A 15,949-nucleotide genomic window follows, 5' to 3' on the forward strand; every position below is an offset into this window, starting at 1 on the left:
CAGTATGAATTCAGGAAGGTCTGCATATGTCTTACTTATCGATATGTGTTACTACAGATTCTGAATGTTTTCCCCTTTCTTATATCTCTCACCTTTCAAGGCAGAACTTCAATCACTTACCTAGCCAGCTAAGCCAAAGCAACTAGATGCTGGGGAGGAAAGAAAGAGACTCTCTAAGAGCATGGAAATCTGGAAACCTGCCAGAAGGACACTGCTCAGAGGAGTCCAGGACATTTCTTTTCCCCTGAGCTCATTTTCCAGGCTGTGGGCTAGAGCTTTGCTTTGGGATCCTTCCCTCCCTTCCTCTCTACCTCCCCAAACCGTACTATCTACTTGTTCTGTGCTAGATTCTGCACCAAGGTCTGCCAACCCAAGTGAACTTGGTCTCTAATCTCAAGAAAGTACAGAAAAGGCAGAGTTTCTCTCTGGTGAGTGGTTTCTGTCCTTGGCATTGTAATCTGCCATTTAAGAACATCATGCCCATAGGACTGGCTTGTCTGCTGGTGACCTTACCAGGGTCTGTGGGCTTCACGTGGAAAAAGCCTCTGCTCCTTGAACCACCGATTGCCCCCCACCCGCCATCATCATGACCTGGCCAGGGCAACAGAGACAATTTCATGAAGAAAAAGCAAGCCCCTTTACTCTGAAATTTTAGCTTTGTCCTTTTCCCATGTTTTCTTTATGTAAGGAAAATATATCTGATTTGCAGATTGAGGGGCCCTCGTGTTTCCTTGCTTGACCTAGACTTTTTTTTTAATACTGTTGTTGGCTGCCTTTCAAAATTGTTTTCCTACATGTAAGTTTTTTTTTTTTTTTAAAGATTTTATTTATTTATTTGAGAGAGAGAGCACATGAGAGGGGGGAGGGTCAGAGGGAGAAGCAGACTCCCTGCCGAGCAGGGAGCCCGATGCGGGACTCGATCCCGGGACTCCAGGATCATGACCTGAGCCGAAGGCAGTCGCTTAACCAACTGAGCCACCCAGGCGCCCCTCCTACATGTAAGTTTATAAACATGGAGGTCTGTGAGCTAATTTTAACATTTCAGTAATCTTAATGAAAACCACAAGTTTGGGGCGCCTGGGTGGCTCAGTTGTTAAGCGTCTGCCTTCAGCTCGGATTATGATCCCAGGGTCCTGGGATCGAGCCCCGCATCAGGCTCCCTGCTCCGCGGGAAGTCTGTTTCTCCCTCTCCCACTCCCCCTGCTTGTGTTCCCTCTCTCGCTGTGTCTCTCTCTGTCAAATAAATAAATAAAATCTTAAAAGAAAAAAAAAAGAATGCTCAGAAAGAGGAAAATTAAATAAGATGATCTTCCTAACTATCTGGAAGTGAATCTTTTAAAATAATATTGTATTAGTATCAGAGATTCTACTAACTATGTTAGGTCAGATCAGCATTTGGTAAATAGTAACCATCATTAAAAAAAAAAATAGTAACCACCATTTGTAAAATCAAACTCCTACTCTACCCAAATTCCTAATCTATCAATGGGGGGCACTAAGAACCCACAGACTCCAGCTTTGGGGACCAAAATTCAGGCTTAGGCAAGTATAATGATTTTAGCATCCTCACAACTAAAGTTCAACCAATCAAACTGTATTCTGCCTCTTTCCTCTTACCTAAATTTGAGTTGTGTTATCATTCATTGTAGATAGTTTTGTGGGCTGCCTTTAATCCTTTCTTGGAACAGGTAAAGTATAAAAGGATACAAACTAACAAGCATGCAAATATATTTTTTAATTTAAATTCAGTTAATTAACATATAATGTATTATTAGTTTCAGAGGTAGAGTTTAGTGAATCATCCGTCTTATATAACACCCAGTGCTCATTACATCACGTGCCCTCCTTAATGCCCAGTTACCCCATCCCCCCTCCCACCACCCCTCCCCCACAACCCTCAGTTTGTTCCCTGTAGTTAAGACTCTCATATGGTTTGCCTCCTTCTCTGATTTTGTCTTATTTTATTTTTCCCTCCCTTCCCCTATGATCCTCTGTTTTGTTTCTTAAATTCCACATGAGTGAAATCATATAATTGTCTTTCTCTGACTGATTTTGCTTAGCAAATACCCTCTAGTTCCATCCACGTCGTTGCAAGTGGTAAGATTTCTTTTTTCTTTTTTTGGATGGTTGAGTAATATTGCTTACAAATATACTTTAAGAAGGAGACAGGGGGTGCTTGGAGATCAGAAAGAGAAAGTCTAAATTTTGGGAATTGCTTCCTTATCAGCCACCATGACTCAGGGATAAGATGCTGGCTCGGTGCTTAATTCGGAATCAGAAATGTTTCCTCATCCTCATGCTGGCCTGACTGAACCTCAGAACTACTCACCACCCCTGCCTACCAAGCAAACATCTCTTTGAGGTTTGGTCTCTTATGTCCTTGGTGATTTATTGCCCACTGTACATATTTTTCAGTGCAACTCTTGTTTATAGTTTTATTTTGGGAGTGGTTGGTATGAGTCAACTCTGCGAGTCAGAAAAACAGCAGATGTACAGAAAAAGATCATGTGTGGACCAGTGAGTTGAGTATAGGACCCGAGGGGGCTCTGGGGTAATCCTTCCAACCCCGGAAGCCCTTCCTTGTGGCCAACCGGGCCTTTCTGGTTGCCTTTGTTATCTCTTCTCTGTCTAAGCAAGAGAAATAAAGATAACTTAATAAATGTAGCTTATAGGGACTCAAGAGGGCTAGAATAATAAAAAGTGTCCCTGGGGATTAAAAGGTTAGAAGCCACTAGTTTAGCTGGTATATCTTCTTCTGGTTTCAGGGGCTTTTTGCCAATTGAATTAAATGCGGTTCCGCTAAAACTTGTTTGACGACTACCTCAAGTTGAAATATCATATAATGACAATTGTTTGAAAGTTTGGTTCTTTCTTGGCAAAGTTCACTCTTTCAGTATTTTGTGGCCATTCTAAAAGAGGCCAAATACTGCCCCTGTCCTTTACTGGTCTTTCGCTCCTGGGTATTTTACTGAAGTTTCCTAGAGCCTTGTTTCCACATTTATAAAATGGAGATAGAGTATCAGTTACCTCACAGTGCTAGATGAGATCGTGTAAACAGAGCCGCTTAACACAATTCCCTGGCACATAATCAGCACTTTATAAATGCTAGCTACTATTTCTTGTCACTCCCAGGGACAATGCATTTTGTTATAGGGAATCACACTAGGTTGATACTGACTACAAGCCCAATTAAATGTGTCAAGCTTTTGGGGGGTAATTTCATTAAAAAAAAAAAAAAGGCAGGGAAAGAAGATGAATGTTAAAGAAATGTATTTCACACAGTCGAATCTTCCATAGTATGACCCGCTAGTAGGAGAGAATTTTTGGGGGGTGTAATGGAAACAAACCTTAAGAGTCATGTGTCCTGAGGTGACTTTTATCTTGTGTTGACCCATAGCACTGGCCCCACGTGCAGCCATGTTGCCCTGAAGATGATCTGAAGGAGAATTTGTAGTGAACGTAAGAGAAAAATGTCCATTTTTTGGTTCAGGTTCCTCTGTCCCAGGGCCAGGCTGACTACGTTGGATCCTGATTTCCTTCAGTGTCACAGTGAGGGCAAGGAATGACAAATAGAGGGCACAGTGCTTCCCACTTTCCTGGTGTCACTCCTCTGGTCTCCAGCACTGACTTCACCCACATGCATACACCCCTCTCCTGCCTCCTCCTCAGCCCCGAGAGCATTCCATTCCCATTCTACTCTTGGCAGCATCCGGCTGACAGGGCTCAGCCAAAGCCCAGTGTGTGGGGTGAGGATCGCCAGCTTTCAGCGCTGAAACGGTGCCACTTGAGCACCTCCCTCCCTATACTCACTCTTTCCCGAAACCTCTGGTGTTTTGCAAATCTCCCGGAAGTGAACAGCCAGAAGAGGAAAGCAAAAGTGGGTCAGGGAATGGTTTGAATTACTGGACGCAAAAATCCAAAAACCAAACCGAAAAACTGCCCATCCTCATTCATCCCTCATTTCCATTTCTCACAGAACCCTTGGGCTTCCTTTTTGTAATTTTCTTCCCCTTCAAGGCGATTTTATTTATTTTTTTTTTAATTTTTTTTTTTTTAAGATTTTATTTATTTGACAGAGAGAGACACAGCGAGAGAGGGAACACAAGCAGGGGGAGTGGGAGAGGGAGAAGCAGGCCTCCCGCAGAGCAGGGAGCCCGATGCAGGGCTCGATCCCAGGACCATGGGATCGTGACCTGAGCCGAAGGCAGACGCCTAACAACTGAGCCACCCAGATGCCCCTCAAGGCGATTTTAAAAAACTTTTTATTATGGAAAACTTCAAGTGTGCACCGAAGTGGAGAGAAGAGTATAAGTAACCCCCAAGTGTCCAGCACACGCAACTCAACGATAATCAACATTTTGCCCATCTTGTTTCATCTCTCCTCCCTATCTTATTATCTTTATTTATGTGTTCATTTATTCCTAGAGTATTTTTGAAGCTAATTTATTTTTAATGGATTCTCCCCCTCCCCCGAGTTGAAGCTGGGAATTGAGCAGAGGAGACCAAGCCTGGTGAGCTCAACCCCTCACCCTGCCTCCCCAGCCCCCCATCACTGCCTTGAGGGTGGAATCAGGCACAAATACAATTTCATAACCTGATTTTTATTCTTCCAGTAAGTAATGGTGCCCATCTTCTTTATGCCAGACACTGTGCTAGGCACTGAGGATAAGAGAGAGAGGATAAGAAACTCTCAGTTTGGTGAGAAAAAAAGTAAGAGGCAATACTGTTGGTTTGGCCTGATTATTTATACACTTGCAGCAAGAGTGTTCATTTGACCACATAGGCCTTCTTAAACTGGTTTGTAAATCTAGAGCCATATATTATTGACAAGGCCACAAAATTTACTTCTTTCCAGAAATTTCCTTCAGGAATCTCAGATTGGACTTTTAAAAGCCTCTATTATTCACTACATTGGGTTTAGAAAAACCAAGCCCAAGAAACTCTTTCCTCTAGGTTTCTCCCATTGTACCTATAAATTTGGGTGAATTGCTTTCTTCTCAAGGTCCCCACAATTTCCTAAAGTTCCTGGCCTGCCAAGAAGTGAACTTCCTCACCTACTGCAAAACTGGGACCCTGTAAACAGGTCCTGTGCAAGTTTTCCTGAGAGGACTTTGTAAACATTAGTTCATCATATTGGATTAAACAAGCATCATTCTCAAAAATGACTTCTGGGCAAGGCCTTCGTTGCATACCGATTTTTCCATTATATCCTGGTAAAAAGGAGGACAAATTCTTATTGAACTTATGCAAATAACTACCATGAAAAGTAAGGAAACTTGGTAAGTTTCTGAATTCTTGGTGATAGTGTGTGAGACATCATTTAAGAATGTTTATTTCAGGGGCACTTGGGTGGCTCAGTCATTAAGCATCTGCCTTCGGCTCAGATCATGATCCCAGGGTCCTGGGATCAAGCCCTGCATCGGGCTCCCTGGTCGGTGGAGAGTCTGCTTCTCCCTCTCCCACTCCCCCTGCTTGTGTTCCCTCTCTTGCCGTCTCTCTCTCTCTGTCAAATAAATAAATAAAATCCTTTTAAAAAATGTTTATTTCAGTTTAAAAAAGCAGAATCTAGGGCGCCTGGGTGCCTCAGTTGGTTGAGCGACTGCCTTCGGCTCAGGTCATGATCCTGGAGTCCCAGTCCCAGGATCAAGTCCCACATGGACTTCCTGGTCAGTAGGGAGTCTGCTTCTCCCTCTGACCCCTCTTGTGCTCTCTCTCAAATAAATAAATAAAATCTTAAAGAAAAAAGCAGAATCTAGTAATTTGTTATGGGTTACAGAGAGTTTAAGAAGAAAGAAAAAAGCCTTATTTGGATATTCAGAATAGAACATTAAAACAACATTAGCATTGAAGTACAGCATTAAAACAATATTCCAAACATATAACTGCAAATTTCCCTTATCAGTTCCTTCAGTCCCATACAACTAATTCTTGTTCTGAAGGATCTTGAATGAGCAGTCCCATGAAGCTGTCTGCTTATTGACTAAGAAGAGTTCTGGAAATCTTGGCTCAGTCCACTGGTTTGGTATGAAAGTTGTCTAAGTGATGTTAACTCAAAAACCTGTCCTTAAGAATCTATGCTTTAAAGTGTCAATAGCTTGAAGTATCTGGTGCAGTCCTTTTTCGAGGCTTTGACACAGTCCTTTACTCAAGACACAAATTCTAGTCGGTAGTTTATAGTGGAGCCTTCAGGCCAGCAGTAAACAAAAACTACCCATAGGTGACAGAGCCTTATAATGCCTGTGGCTAGTTTATATCTGATAATTTTCAGATATGAAAAAGTATGAAGATTCTTAATAAGAATAATGCAACTCACAAGGAAATTTGGTTGTTTCTTTGGTATGTAAACCAGTAATAAAGCCATTTCAAAAAAATTTTTACACAGTATGTCTTTAAAGATAATTAAGTCTGGGGCACCTGGGTGGCTCAGTCGGTTAAGCGTCTGCGTTTGTCTGCTTCTCCCTCTGCCCCTCCCCCTGCTCATGCTTGGTCTCTCTCTCTCTCTGAAATAAATGAATAAAATCTTTTTTTAAAAAAAGGTAACTAAGTTTATTTCAAAGAAGTCAGTGCATGTTACTTGTGCTGATGGATAAAAATGGATGACCATAATTTTTATAGAAAATGCAACCCAGGGTACCTGGGTGGCTTAGTTGGTTGGGCGACTGCCTTCATCTTAGGTCATGCTCCCAGGGTCCTGGGATCAAGTCCCGCTTCGGGCTTCCCTTGCTCCGCGGGGAGCCTGCTTCTCCCTCTCCCTGCTGATCCTCCCGCTTGTGCTCTCTCTCTGTCAAATAAATAGAACCTTTAAAAAAAAAAACAAGAAAGAAAGAAAAAGAGAATGCAACCCAGAATGTTGGTGAGCTGGCATCTTTCCTAGCAGAGGAGTAGGATTTAGATGTGATTTGGGGGAGTTCATTCTGTAGACTCTGTTGGTTCTGGAAGTTCCTGATGCACCAGAGTGGGGTGGTTGTGGTCTGTTTTATTGATCATATGTTAATTAGCAAAACTCCTCCAACATTACAGAAGGTGCCAAAATCACTCAATTAGAAAGAACAAGATGTAGTGCTGTAACTCCCCCAGAGGGTCATCTACCAAATGGAACCAGGGCTAGACAGGGCCTACACAAGACAAGCCCCAACCAGGGGGACTGCCGCAATTAGAGGGTACAAAAAGAGTATAAGAATGAAGGATCTGGGGATGCCTGGGTGGCTCAGTAGGTTAAGCATCTGCCTTCGGCTTGGGTCATGATCCCGGGGTCCTGTGATCGAGTCCCACGTTGGGTTCTGTGCTCAGCAGGAAGTCTGCCTACTGGTCCCCCTGCTTGTGCTCACTCTCTCCCTCTCTCTCCTCTCTCTCTCTCTGACAAATAAAATCTAAAAAAAAAAAAAAAAAGATCTGGCAGAGGTTAGAAGGGTTGAGTTCTATGGGTTGTGACCAGGTTTATGTGAGTTCATTTTATAAATGTGAATTGTCGGAATTCTTAATAAGAACTGAAAATATCCGGGGCGCCTGGGTGGCTCAGTCGTTGAGCGTCTGCCTTCGGCTCGGGTCATGGTCCCGGGGTCCTGGGATCGAGCCCCGCATCGGGCTCCCTGCTCCGCAGGAAGCCTGCTTCTCCCTCTCCCCCTCCCCCTGCTTGTGTTCCCTCTCTCGCTGTGTCTCTCTCTGTCAAATAAATAAATAAAATCTTTAAAAAAAAAAAAAAAAGAACTGAAAATATCCATCTTATATGAGATAGATATTTGTAAGATTGTTTCTGGCATCAGTGGTAACCAGTTGTTCTCTAGATCCAAGAGAAAATGACCTCAACTGGAACACACCATCAGGGGCAAGACAGATGGGATAAAAGAAGGAATGATCAGTGGGAGCCCACAGATCAGCCTCCCGCTCCCATTCTGCTGCCTGAGGCAAGTCACTTAACATCTTAAGGCTTCAGGGTTACTGTAAAACAAGAGAACTAATTTTAGCTCCTTTTACTTGTTGGGGAAGTTGTAAGGGTCATATAAGGTCATTTAGGTGAAAGTGAACTAAAACGCAAAGCCATCTATTTAGGTCCCCAGAAAGCCTAAATACCACCATTGTATGAATTGGAAGGAAAGGCACCTCCTCTGGGTGAAGTCAGCTCTGTGCCAGTTTGCGCACTTGGTTGCGCAGACCATGGTTAGGTTTCAGTCTCTACGCACCCCCATGGCTGGCCACCCTCGAGCAGAGCATAACCTCAGAACGGTTTCTGTACGGAAAGTGTCAATGCATGATATCACAAGGAAGCGTTCACTAGCAAGATGCTTGCGGCGTCTCCTCCATAGCGCGGTCCCTTTGCGTTTGGTGGGTCCGGCTAAACGGACGCTAGGCTCTGCACACCACTGAGCACTCTGCAGTCCTAACAGAGGTCAGCCTTTCCACATGGGGTCATCTCAAATAACATGTCCATCTCTGAAAAATGCCTCCCGACCCCACTGCCCCCACCCGGAACCTTGGTGCATCTGGTGGGCATATGCATGATGAAAACCCTGGGGGCAAAAGCCAATGGCTTCTTTGGGATGCACAGCAGAGTTGAATTCCTTATTAGTGGAACGTTGTTCCCTTTCCCTTCTTCTGTTTTCATGTCTCTCATCCTAAGAAACTCCTCATAGCTTGGAGAGCATCCAGCCCGAGGCTGAGCTGGGTTTACACCCCTCCAGTCCTCTGTCACTGGGCAGAAGCAGCTACCACCGCAGAGTGAGGGAAGGGCTCCCGCGTGCGCAGCGGACAAACACCACTGACCGTTACTAATTCTTGCAGAACCCATGCTTCTCAACCATGTCACCACATCCAGGCTTTCATAGCAAATACCTGTATGTCCCTTTCACTACCCTGAAGTGTGATTCACAGATGTAATTACACGTGTTCACACCTACACCCAGGCAGTTCGTCTTCGGAGTCCGAGCACTCAACCATCGTTGCTCCAACAGTTCTCGCCTTTCACTCTTGCATTATTGGTTTTCTTCTCTGCTTCATCTTTATTATCAATAAACAAGCCGATGTTGTCTTTTCTTAAAAACAAACAAAACAAAGTAGAAAACCAATCTTCTCTATGCTCCTTCAGTCTCATACTTGAGATACCGGGTCATATACTGATGTTTCCCAAGTTTGTGTCACCAGCTCAGACTCGTCTTGCCAGTGTTTTGTATTATCACTATTTTTTTTTTCATTATAGCTATTCTGATAGATGTGTAGCTGTGTCTTCCCACTGCAGGTCCCTGGACTTCTTTCTCTGCAGTCCTGTCCTCCCTGGTATTCTGCCCCATGAACTCTAGTTGCCTGGTCCTCCTTGGACTCTCAGTTGTACAAGCTCCTATATTCACTATATTTAACTACCAGCTGACATCTCAACTTGTAATTTTAATAGACATGTTGAATTTAACATCCACACAGGGCTGAGTGGGGTGGCAGAAGACCGCGGGGTATATATCAAGTGTCAATCACCGTCTAGATGAGGGACTTGTGTGTGCATGCATGTGTTTCTCCATACTGTTAGGTAAGACGTCTATAATGAGCCTTAACACTTAAAATAAGTTTTTATTTTGCAAAAATTGTTGGTTCATAGGAAGTTGCCGAAATAAAACACAGAGATCTAATGTACCCTTCACCTGTTTCCTCTAGCGTTTACATCTTATGCATTAGCATGATGTGTAAAATTGACATTAGCATAATGTATGTGTGTGTGTAGTTCTGTGTCTTTTTATTTTATGTGTGGATTCGTGCAATCTCCACTGCAATCAAGGTAGAGAACTATTTCATCACCACAAAGATTACCCTTGTGGGGACACCTGGCTGCCTCAGTCCGTAGAACATGCGACTCTTGATCTCAGGTCATGAGTTTGACCCCCCATGTTAGGCATGGAGATTACTTTAAAAAAACCTACAAAAGGATCTCTCTTGTGGTACCTCCTTAGAGTCACATCTGTGTCCTTATCCCCACCATTCAAACCTCTGACAAACACTATTCTCCATATTGTATGGGTGTCATCTAAATGGAGTCATATGGTACATGACCATTTGATATTATTATTTCTTTCACTCAGCATAATGCCTTTGAGACCCATCCAGGTTGTTATGAGTAACAGTAGTCCATCCCTCTTTATTGTTGAGTAGGATTCCATGGTGTGCATGTACTGCAGTTCATTTAGCCCCTCAGCCAGTGGAGGATATTTGGGCTGTTTCTAGTTTGGGCTAATAATACTGCTGTTAACATTCGTGTACAAGTTTTTGTGTGGACATATGTTTTCATTTCTCTGGGATGAATACCCAGGAGTGTGATTGCTGAGTTGTATGATAAGTATGTAGTTAGTATTTAAAAAATCTGCCAAACTGTTTCCCAGGGTAATAGTACCATTTATATTCCCATCAGCAATGTATGAGAGATCCGGTTTTTCTGCATCCTTGCCAGTGTTTTGTATTATCACTATTTTTTTTTTCATTATAGCTATTCTGATAGATGTGTAGCTGTGTCTTCCCACTGCAGGTCCCTGGACTTCTTTCTCTGCAGTCCTGTCCTCCCTGGTATTCTGCCCCATGAACTCTAGTTGCCTGGTCCTCCTTGGACTCTCAGTTCCATCTCCTCATCTCAGGGAGACTGAAAGACTCTGCCTGCATCCCCGTCTCTGTGCCACCTGGCCTAGAAACTGTCCCCAGGGAGTAAGCTGGGGAAGTAGGCTCATCCCACTTGTTTCCCCTCTCTCAGTGATCGCTGGACTTCATTGCCTTTGTCCAATGTGTTGAAAATCTATTGTTTCATATAATTTGTTCATTTTTCCAGGAGTTTTAGGCAAAACCCAATCACTGTTCCTCCATCCTGACTACAGGTGGAAGTCCATATTTTTAAGTCCATATTTGATTTTATTTAGTTTTTATTTATTTTTTAAAGATTTTATTTATTTGAGAGAGAGAGTGAGAGCGCACGCACCAGTGGGGGTGGGAGGGGCAGAGTGAGAGGGAGAAGCAGGGTCCCAGTGAGCAGGGACTCCGGGATCATGACCTGAGCTGAAGGCAGACATGCAACCATCTGAGCCACCCCATTTTTTATAAAGATTTTATTTATTTATTTGAGAGAGAGAGAGACAGAGAGTGGGAGAGAGAGTGAGCATGAGGGGTGGGGCTGCTTAGCAGAGTAGTATTCTTTATGCCCTCTTCATGTTGCCAATAGACCTCACCAGAACGAATGGGCAGAATGGACACCAAAGAGGGATAGCACAGGCAAATAGACAGTGAAATGTAATAAATGCCTAGTGTAAAGTAAATGCTCAATATTGGTTAGTTGTTATTATTATTGCTGTAAATTATCAACATCAGCACTGCGAAAGGTCAGCCAGGTGGACCCTGCCAATCACAGAGGCAGCTCCCAGACCCCATTTGAAAACTCCTGCCTGAATGACAAAGCAAAGCATCCTCCTGAAGAGCCTTGTTTATATCCAGAAAGAGGTTTTGTAGTGCCTTAATAAACTCCAGAGTGCTTTAAAAAATCTCTCATGCTGTCACTTTTAGCTAAGGAAGTGAATAGAATCAACATTGTTACCCTCCTGGATTTGCTCACCCAGACTACAGGGACCCATAGTGATGCTGCTGCTTTGGATATGGTCTTATCTAGGGCTAAATTATCAGGTTTGCAAAATCTGGATGTTCTGATGGGAATGTGGTTATTGGTTGGGTTGGAAAGAGGGAGAAGGGAGTGGAGGGCAGGGCTAGGCTTCATAGGTTAAGGTATGTGCAAATTTATGATTGTCTCAAATATTCCAATGTTCAAATTAAGTCATGATCCAAGTCTAAAATGTAAAAAGCAAAATAACCATGTTGGAATATGGTTATTAAATGGTTATAAAATAACCAAATAAAGGCCAAAGATCTTGATGTGCTAGAAACGACAGGGAAGGGTTAAAGGATGTACATGTGGAGAATATTAAACAATGATTTGATTTGAGCTTCCTGGCAAGATCAGGCTGCGATAAAGCTCAGGATAGTGGGTGTAACCCAGGAGTGAGACAACTGGCAAAACGAAACTCTGCAGTTTCCCAGGCTGGGGTCATTTCCTGCCTTGGATGTCTGGGTCTGTCTCAATGTCCAAATAGCCTTACTTCAAAGTGTGTGTGGGAGCAGAGAGAATTGAGTGAGCGTTTATTCAGTGCTGGTGGGAGGAATGGAAGGAGGGTGGGCTTAGGAATTAAGTCTGGATTTAAAAGCACATGGACCAGCAGGAGCTAGCCATTTTTCTACAGACCAGCATCCAGGGCACTTTTTAGAAAGAAGGAAACCCTGGGAGGGAAGAACTTGGGGAACAAGAGAACACAAAAGTCTCTGAAGCTACTTAGGTGTGGAGGTAAGTCCCAGTAGTGTTGAGTGCCCCGGGGAACAATATGGGAAGTTCTTTCTCTTTAGAAAAATTTTTTAAATATTGAAATATTTTAAACTTTAAAGAAAAGTTACAATAATACAAAGAACTCCTGAATAACCCTCTATCCAGATACATAATTTAAAAAAATTTTCCCCCCACATTAAAAAAAATCATTTTCTTTCTCTGTAAACACATGTATACACATACATATAATCTATATTTTGAACCATTTGAGGGTAGGTTGCCTACAGCATGCCCCTTTGTTCCTTAGTATTTCAGGGTTCATTTTTTTAAGAATGAAGATATTCTTTTAAATAATCATAGCATAATTTTCAAATTCAGTATATCAAACATTGATATAATCCTATCTACTCCACAGACTATCCTAATTTTACCAATTGTCTCAATGTTTTGTTTTGTTTTGTTTGTTTTGTTTTAAGATTTTATTTATTTATTTGACAGAGAGACAAAGCGAGAGAGGGAACACAAGCAGGGGGAGTGGGAGAGGGAGAAGCAGGCCTCCTGCCGAGCAGGGAGCCCGATGTGGGGCTCGATCCCAGGACCCTGGGATCATGACCTGAGCCGAAGGCAGACGCTTAGCACTGAGCCACCCAGGCGTCCCTGTCTCAATGTTCTTTACAGCAATTTTTTTTTTCTGATAGGGAAGTTCTCTCTTTGATAGGGGGATGAAACTGGCCTCACAGGACAAAGACACGTGTTCTTCCGCTCAGCACTGGTTGGGATCTTTATTAGCAGGGGAACCCCAGCAGGTCACTTCTGGGGGCTTTTTTTTTTTTTTTTTTTGGTTTCATTCTTATGCCATTTCTTCCCTGAGAGTACAAGACTAATCAGCAGGAAATACCCAAGTGCTAAGAGATCTTTAGTAGTAGAAGGGTTCTGGCATGACACGATGTAGTTTTAACAGGGGCCTGAGATGTGAAATTGGGCATCGCCTCCCCCCCCAAAGTGCCACCCGTCCCTACCGCGTAGCCTCAGCTTAGGAGTAAGAATGGACCATAGTGCTTTTTCTATTCCTTTTTATCTTTTGAGGGGAAGGATGGGTAGCGAGGACTGTAATAGACACTTGAATGAGCAAAAATTAATTTGGGATAAAAATAGAGAGACTGTGTCCTATGGCAATTCTAGTCCTTTACCGAGAATAAGGCTTTCTATAAGAATTTCTCTCAAGGACAGTATGCCACCGTACTTGATTGGCTTTTCAACCATTCTCTTAGGTTATTTGGAACTAATTTCTGTGTAGGAGCCATTTGATGTCAACTTTCCCTACTGATTCCCCATATGCGAACCAATTTCAGAACTGCTTCTCCTGGTCGTCTTCCTGTTCATCTTCCTGTTGTGCAAGATTCTTACGTTATTGTACAGCAACAGGAATGTTGTGGGGAGGGACCAGAGAAATGGGGAAAGAACAAGAAAGAATCTCTGCCTTGAGGGGAGGGGGTAATGCGGAGAAGGGAGAGGAGACCCCAAAGACTATGGTGTCAGTATTTAGGGAGTCTAGGGTCCCTCCTGGAGCCAAGTTTCATCTCAAAGTCAGTCCTTCTGTTTCCCTTCGGCCCTCCAGGAAAAATGAAGCTGACTCTGGTTCAGATCTTCTTCATGATGTTGCTGCTCCTACTGGGCCTGGGGCTGGGCCTGGGGCTGGGGCTTCAGATGGCTGCAGCAGTCCTGGAGGAGAGCGATCAGTCCCTGAGTGAGCTGTGGTCCAGTGACTCAGAGGACAAGACCAAGGCCACAAAAGGAGAGGGCAGCCGAACTACAGAAACCTTGCTGCTTAGCAACAAAGGAGTGGTGCAACCGGGCTGGGCCGAAGACACCGTCCTCGGGGAAGACGAAGTTCAGGGAAGCAAGATGCTCGGAGCTGAGCCTCTCCTTCAGAGCCAGAAAGACTACCTTAGGTCTGACCTGATGGCCAGGGAATGCAACAGCCTAATGGTACACAAGCTGAAGGAGCACAATCGCACGTGCATAAACCAGTACACATTCATCCATGAGGATCTGGATACGGTCAAAGCTGTCTGTAACAGTCCTGTGGTTGCCTGTGAACTCAAGGGGGGCAAATGCCACAGAAGCTCCCGGCCTTTCGATTTGACACTCTGCAGGCTGTCCAAACCAGGCCAGGTCACTCCTCACTGCAATTACCTCACTTTCATTTTTGAAAAGTATATTATTATATCTTGTAATGACATGAAGGTCCAGATAATGTCTGGACAATGAAACGACTTATCTTCTTCTTCCTCTTCATCCTTCTCCTCTTTCCCTTCCTTCCTACTTCTTTCTCATACCGTTTTCCTCGTCCTGGGTGTTCGGCATAAAAAGGTTCTGGGAAGAGAGGCTGGCCTACTCTGGATCATTCTCCCCTGCGAACACAATTCTTCTTTGCCCTAGGTTTCATCCAACTTGCATTTTGTTCCTGGGGTTTGAGGTGGCAGAATAAGGTAATGATCTGTAGTGTCTCTAGGTCCTCCGTCTCTCCTGCCCTGGAGAGAGATAGGTGAAGAACTGCCCTAGTCTCTGTGGTGACTTTGGTCATCAGCCTGTTCCCTGGTCTCTTTGCCTTTGGGTATGGACTGTAAGAGGTTAATGCATCCTAGACCCATGTTCTTTGCTGCTGTTCATGAGCCTCTAGGGCCATCACAGGAGCCTCTGGGGCTTTCCACATGGCCCCTCTGTGCTGCAGATGCAAATGAGTGACTCTAGCTCTGACTGCACCTGCTGAACCACGTGGATCAGGTTTCTTTCCTTGAGTCCCTCAAAGAGTGGACTATTCTGAGGAGTCTGCTGGGAAGGTGCCGTGGGGGTGCAGACTAAGCTAGAACAGGTGATGCGGCAAGGACAGCACTCTTTTGTTTGACCCTTCTCAACCCTTTTCTCTCTCCTCCCAACTTGTGCTACCTGCCTCTTTGTTTTGCTTCTTTTTCCATCTCTTTGTTTTTTTCTTTTGCATCCCCCCCCCAGCTGACACCTCCCCCCTTCTCTGTTTTCCTTTTCCTCTTCTTTTTGGGCTCTCCCTCTTCTTTCTCTGAATCCCTTTAGAAATTCATTCAGCCACTTAAGTGTCAGACTCTAGATTTCAGCTTGTGTTGTGATCTCAGGGTAGTGGGATCAAGCATCGCCCCCCAGCTCTGCCCTCAGGAGGAAGTATTTTCTCTCCCTCTGCCCCCACCCCTGCTTGCAAGCACACTCTCTCTCAAATAAATAAATAAATCTTTAAAAAAAAAAAGAAATTTATTCAGCCAACACTGATGATTTATACTATGCCAGGTAAGAAGATGTTGGTTCTATAGTCTAAAAAGTTTGGCATAGGGAGTTGGAGGGAGGGCGGAGAAAGGGAGCCTTTTTTCCAAATTATGTCCAGAAAGCAGACTAGTGCTCACGTTAGGTGTTCAATGATGCAGAATGGATGGGATCAAAGGAGTCTTATTTTCAGTCATCACCTCTTCCCCTTTTTGCTCTGCAGAACAACGTTGGTGAAAGAATAATTTCAGTAGAGAAGGGATTGGATCTATTTGTGGAGCAGGAATACTATGGGGTGGAATAAATAGAGGATGTAAGTGGCTGCCCTCA

General features: G+C 43.9%; 1 protein-coding gene across 1 annotated transcript; it reads left to right on the top strand.

Annotated features, from left to right (window-relative positions):
- Positions 1 to 1,004: 1,004 nt before the first annotated feature.
- Positions 1,005 to 14,615, top strand: RNASE10 (ribonuclease A family member 10 (inactive)). Its single transcript, XM_036118007.2, has 2 exons — positions 1,005 to 2,362; positions 13,947 to 14,615. The coding sequence occupies exon 2, from the start codon at positions 13,952 to 13,954 to the stop codon at positions 14,597 to 14,599; it is 648 nt and encodes a 215-aa protein (XP_035973900.1). The 5' UTR covers positions 1,005 to 2,362; positions 13,947 to 13,951; the 3' UTR covers positions 14,600 to 14,615.
- The last annotated feature ends 1,334 nt before the right edge of the window (positions 14,616 to 15,949 follow it).

Source organism: Halichoerus grypus, chromosome 8 (genome assembly GCF_964656455.1).
Source record: "Halichoerus grypus chromosome 8, mHalGry1.hap1.1, whole genome shotgun sequence".
In the NCBI taxonomy this organism is placed as follows: domain Eukaryota; kingdom Metazoa; phylum Chordata; class Mammalia; order Carnivora; family Phocidae; genus Halichoerus; species Halichoerus grypus.